Source organism: Myotis davidii, unplaced genomic scaffold (assembly GCF_000327345.1).
Source record: "Myotis davidii unplaced genomic scaffold, ASM32734v1 scaffold1255, whole genome shotgun sequence".
Classification (NCBI taxonomy): Eukaryota; Metazoa; Chordata; class Mammalia; order Chiroptera; family Vespertilionidae; genus Myotis; species Myotis davidii.
In genome coordinates this window covers 197,323-203,290 of record NW_006286692.1, presented here as the reverse complement: position 1 = coordinate 203,290, position 5,968 = coordinate 197,323, and the positions used below count along the sequence as shown (strand labels likewise).

At 48.2% G+C, this 5,968-nt stretch overlaps 1 protein-coding gene and 1 pseudogene across 1 annotated transcript in view; one reads left to right on the top strand and one right to left on the bottom strand.

The window, feature by feature from the left end:
• Positions 1-984: 984 nt before the first annotated feature.
• Positions 985-2,176, bottom strand: LOC102760714 (annotated as a pseudogene).
• A 154-nt stretch (positions 2,177-2,330) lies between these two features.
• The window catches only part of LOC102759846, a gene marked incomplete at its 5' end in the record, with an annotated part of 28,893 nt that continues 25,255 nt past the window's right edge, over positions 2,331-5,968 (top strand). Inside the window, 2 exons of the mRNA XM_015560596.1 lie at positions 2,331-2,709; positions 2,859-2,867. Coding sequence (XP_015416082.1) covers positions 2,331-2,709; positions 2,859-2,867 — 388 coding nt within the window. The remainder of the gene's footprint in view (positions 2,710-2,858; positions 2,868-5,968) is intronic.

Below are 5,968 nucleotides of genomic sequence, written 5' to 3'. Positions count from 1 at the left end.
GCAAGCCACAGTTTGCCGACCACTGGTCTAGAAGTACAACACTCCATGAGGCCAGAGAGTGGAAAGCAGAAATATTTGGGGAAGAGTGACACTTCCAGCGATGACATGGCACTTAAATGCACCCTTTTTAAAAAAATTCAATGATAATCATTTTATTATTATTATGACAATACAAATGACTTTTTTAAATATATATTTTATTGATTTTTACAGAGAGGAAGGGAGAGGGATAGAGAGTTAGAAACAATGATGAAAGAGAAACATCAATCAGCTGCCTGCTGCACACCCACAACTGGGGATGTGCCGCAACCAAGTTACATGCCCTTGACTGGAATCGAACCTGGGACCCTTCAGTCCACAGGCCGACACTCTATCCACTGAGCCAAACCAGCTAGGGCAATACAGATAACTTTTTTAGTTCACCATTACATTCATGCTACCTATAACAATGTTTCCTCTATTATGTATGCTACTTGATCCTTTAAAAACACATTATTTACGTCCTGGCTGGCTTGCTCGTTTGGTTAAAGCGTCTTCCCAATACATCAAGGTTGCGAGTTCAATCTCTGGTTATTGCACATACAAGAATCAATCAATTTACACTAATAAAAGAGAAAGATGCAAATTGACCATACCTTTGCGAAATCCACCAGCCAATCAGGAGTGGGTGTGCAAATTAACCCACGCAAAGATGGCAGGTTAATTTGCATACACTGGTGCCAAGCAGCTGGGTGCGGGGCAGGGCGCTTGAATTGTTGCCATGAAACGACTCAGGCATTCCACACCAGCCCAGTAGCTCCGGGCCTCTCGGCAGTGTAGGAAGGCAGAAAGGCAGCTCCCTCTGGAGCGAAGGCAGTGCCGGCAGCCAGGAGAAGGAAGGCCCATTCTTGCATGAATCTTCGTTCATCGGGCCTCTAGTTAATGGGTAAATAAGTGGAACAAGAATATTCTCTCTCTCTCCCTCTCTCTTTATCTGTCACTCTCTTGTTCTCTCTCTCTCAAGACAATAAATAAATAAAATAAAATAAAACATGTTACTTACAATGATTGGATATCTGGGCATGATTAATAAAATAAAAGATTATAAGACATTCCAAATTTTTTACTAAGTAAAGTATCTAATTTCTTAAAATTTACGCTCACTTTTCCATTTTAATAATGGAAACAATAAAATTATTTCACTACTTGATATTAAACAATAAGAGGTATCAGGCATTTGGGGTTTTTTATTCCCCTTTCTTATTTATCCTGACTTTGTAGCATTTCCCATCAGAACTTCTTCTGTGAAGAAAAACTGTCCCAACATGAAGGCTGTGCAGGGCTCACAGGAGCAGCAGGTGACACTAAGTCCTGTAGGGAAGGACAGGACCTGCCTCTGGGGGTGTGGGATCATCCTGAGAGGAAGCATCCTGATGTCTGGATGCATCAGGTTTCCTAGGAGCTACTGCCACAGATGGTGCTCATCTGTTTGGCCTCCTCAAATGCCCATTCTTTTCCTCCTTCTCCATCCAGACACAAACGTGTTTCTTTATAAACCTGTCCAGTATCCAGGTTTAAAGGGGCATATCACATTCAAGCCATTGCGATTCAAAACCTAGTCCAGCACCTATGGCTTCTAGGAAGCTTTCTTTCAAGGCCAGTGCCCATAGAACATATGCAGCTGAGTCCATTCGTCCTTAAAGCTTTGGGGAGCTTCCCGTTCTTTGTTGGTAAACTTTTCTTTCATACTCAGGAGGCATTCTGAAGTTGAGCCAGGGCCTGGTTCAATCCCAACTTGTAGCTCAGGTTCAGCAACAAGCGCCACCCAGTCCCTTTAATGAGAGACATTAGAGATGAAACTGGGTAAGGATTTGATGAGTCTTTTGCCAAAACTGGTTTCCCTTTTGCAGTTCCCTGCAAATGAATGTTATTCCAAGGGATGTTCTATTTCTCTGCACTAACTTCCTCATCATCAGATGACCAGCCATGGCTGCCTTAGTGTCTCTGGCAGAGACCAACTCCTCCGGCTGCTGGTGGTACCTGCAGGAGCCATTCCGCTCAGCTGGGCAGCCAAGTGTTGCAGGAAAAGGCCCAGGGCACCATCTCCATTGCTGGCACCAAGCAGACCCACTTGATGGGAAACTTAAACCCACTCTTTGCCACATCAAATTACATCTCTGTGCCTCAGTTTCCTCATTTTTATAGGCTTTCACATTACAGGTTCGTTCTGATGGTTACATGTATGACACGTATATGTTCCGATCAAGGCCTATTCAGGGTGTGCACTCCGTCGATAAAAGCTGTTGTTGATAAATACTGACCGAGCCCACAGGCTCCCAGATGGTGAATAAATACCTGCTCTGTGCTTCCCTCCAGGAGGGGCAGGTGAGGAGCTGCAGGTGATTCAGCCTCAGAAGTCAGTGTCCGTCGCAGCCGGAGAGACAGCCACTCTGAGCTGCACCGTGACCTCCCTGTCACCCGTGGGGCCCATCTTTTGGTTCAGAGGGACAGGGCCAGGCCGGGAGTTAATCTACAGTCCTAAAGGAGGCCCCTCCCCCCGGGTAACATGGGTTGCAGATGCCACGAGGAGAGACAACATGGACTTTTCCATCCGCATCAGTAACCTCACCCCAGCAGACACAGGGACCTACTACTGTGTGAAGTTCCGGAGAGGAGGTGGTGATGACACGGAGTTCAAGTCTGGAACAGGCACTCAGCTCACCGTGAATGGTGAGTACAGGGGCATCCTTTGTCCCTGGTGTGTGACAACAGTCATTAAAGATGCCCTCAGTTCTGTGAGCAACAGCTAAGAGTCAGGTGCGGAGGTGGGTGCTTATAGTCCTGCTCTGATTCATGGTCTGATTTCACCCCGTCTGCAGACCAGGGAAGCTAAGGCCTGGAGATGTCATGTTCTTGGCTCAGCCACCACGGCTGGTCAGTGGTGGGAAAAGTCTGGAACCCCCACTTGTCTGGCTCCCCATTCCTGGCCTTTCAATCCCATGCTCTTCCCTCTAGTGGAGGAAACTCACTGAGGGCAGGGAGTAGAGAAGGTGCTGCTTTATCTCAGCCTCAGAAACATCACAGGAGAAGGAAATCCTGAGAGGCCCAGACTCACTGTTCACTCTGAAAGCCCCGCTGGAAGAAGATGCCCAGAAGTGTGCGATCACTGTGGGTCTATCTGGAACCCCCCTTTATTCCAGAATCCCAGTCACTGTAATGCAGCCTCCAAGCAGAGTTGCGTCATCTCAGAATGTCCCTCACCCATGGAGAGGCTCCCCATGTGGGAGCCTTAGGGGTTGTCCCATTGAGGCAACACCGTTCCCATTGAGGGTGTTTTACCAGAGGCCCAGGATCCTGAATCCTGGACTGTGAGCACGTGGGGACCTTTAGACCATCCAGCCTGACTCCCCATGTACAGAGAGGCGCCTGAGGTCAAAAGGTGACAGGGGCTTTGCCCAAAGTCACATGGCCAGTGAGTGAGGAGGTTGTTCCAGAACCCCATCTGATTTTACCAACTTTTTCCTGCTTCAAATACAGACACTCTATCCATCAAAAAGCCTGGTAAATGCAGGCAATGAATTAAAGTTCAGTACAGCACACCAGCACCTCTTATGTTCACTGGTACCTAGAGCTACACTTACCCCTCACTCTCAGCCTTTGAGGCCAAGGTGATTGGGAACCTCTCCCTACCTGCAGCCACATCGCCCCAAATTGAGCATCCACATCAGCACCTAGAACTGCCCCACTTTCAAAAGCTGCCTCCCCTGAAGCCAGTGGAGACAGCATCATTCATTCGCTGTCTTCTGTTGATGGATGTGAGTTGTTCCCAGCCTTGGGCTAGTCACACAGTGACACAGGATACCCTTGTCCATGGGTCACCCTACTCAGAGGGAGGCGCCCACGGGAAGTGGCATTGCTAGGACACAGGGTGTGTGCATTTTAATTTGTGTGGGTATTGCCAAATTCCTCTCCTAGACATGGTGGCAATGGGGTCTTCCCACAACTCCTGGACACAGGCAGGAGGGTGGCTTATCCTGATTTACATACATTACTAAGTTCCCAGACTGTGTTCCTTGCCGAGGCCATCACAGGTGTCAGTGGCTTCATCACCACTCGGATCTGCTGCCTCTTGGTAGAGAGCTCCTGCCCCTTCCTGAGCTACTTGCCCAGGTGATGCCCTGACTGAGAATGAAGGAGGTGGGAGAGGTCAGGGGTCATGTCTTCATGGTGACATTTACTCCTACAGCCAGTGCATAAGGGAGGGACCATCATTGCCCCTTTGTTAGATGAGGACACTGATGCTCAGAGAGGGGACCTGAACTGAGCAGCAAGGGGAACTAAGATTTGAATCTCAAGCAGCATAACTCAAAGCCCCTGCTCGCCACAATCCTACACTGTGCTTATCAACGTGTGGAGAAAGCTCCAAACTTTTTCTTAGAATCATGAATTTTTAAAAAATATATATATATTATTGATTTTTTACAGAGAGGAAGGGAGAGGGATAGAGAGTTAGAAACATTGATGAGAGAGAAACATCAATCAGCTGCCTCCTGCACACCCCCTACTGGAGATGTGCCCGCAACCAAGGTACATGCCCTTGACTGGAATCGAACCTGGGACCCTTGAGTCTGTCCACTGAGTCATACTGGTTAGGGCAGAATCATGCATTCTTATGTTCTTCAGAAAAAAAATATTTTTTCAAAGGGTCCTCAGGGGAAGTAGGTCTAGCTTTCCAACTGAGAGGAGACAGACCCTCAAATGTCCCATGATAAGGCCTGAAACTATTCCTACAGGACATGGCTCTGCCTGTGGAGGCATCCAGGAGGCCTTCCCTCCTTTGTGTTGTTTTCCTCACTGAGCAGCCACAGGAGCCGCCTGGCACAGTGGCCTGGACAGAGCAGAGAGGGGTCACTGAGCCCCAGCACTGCCATGGGCAGCATCCCTGTCTCTGCAGACTGAGGGTGAGGAGGGGGCATTTCCTAGAGGGCCCTGTGGCCCCAGAGAGCAGGAGCTCATATTCTCGACTCAAATCAAGGTGTTATTTTCCTGGGCACAGACTGGTAGGAAATCATCTGGAGAGAAAAAAGTTGGACTTTGAACGAAGGCCTGGAACTGCTTGTCTGCCCTGCCCCTCACTCAGAGTTCACCTCTGGGAGCATGAGTGTCCTCCTTTGCAACACGGGGATGATGACATGCCCTCTCAGCATTAACAGAAGGATAAAAAGCAGTATATAGACAGTTTGACAGTGCTACATGCTAATCATTAGTGGTGATAATCACAGTCCTTTGCCCTTCTTACTTATCATATCAGGACTTTGTAGCATTTCCTATCGGAACTTCTTCTGTGAAGAAAAACTGTCCCAAATGAAGGCTATGCAGGGCTCACAGGAGCAGCAGGTGATACCAAGTCCTGTAGGGAAGGACAGCACCTGCCTCTGGGGGTGTGGGATCATCCTGAGATGAAGCATCCTGATGTCTGGATGCATCGGGTTTCCTAGGAGCTACTGCCACAGATGGTGCTCATCTGTTTGGCTCTCCTCAAACGCCCATTCTTTTCCTCCTTCTCCATCCAGACACAAACGTGTTTCTTTATAAACCTGGTCTGTCTCCAGGTTCAGTGTGGACATAACACATTCAAGCCATTGCAATTCAAACCCTGGTCCAGCACCAATGGCTTCTCTGAAGCTTTCTTTCAGGGCCCGATGCCCATAGAGCATGTGCAGCCGAGTCCATTCGTCCTTAAAGCTTTGGGGAGCTTCCCGTTCTTTGTTGGTAAACTTTCCTTTCATACTCAGGAGGCATTCTGAAGTTGAGCCAGGGCCTGGTTCAATCCCAACTTGTAGCTCAGGTTCAGCAACAAGTGCCACCCAGTCCCTTTAATGAGAGAAAGAAGAAACTGGGTAAGGATTCGATGAGTCTTTTGCCAGAACTGGTTTCCCTTTTGCAGTTCCCTGCAAATGAATGTTATTCCAAGGGATGTTCTATTTCT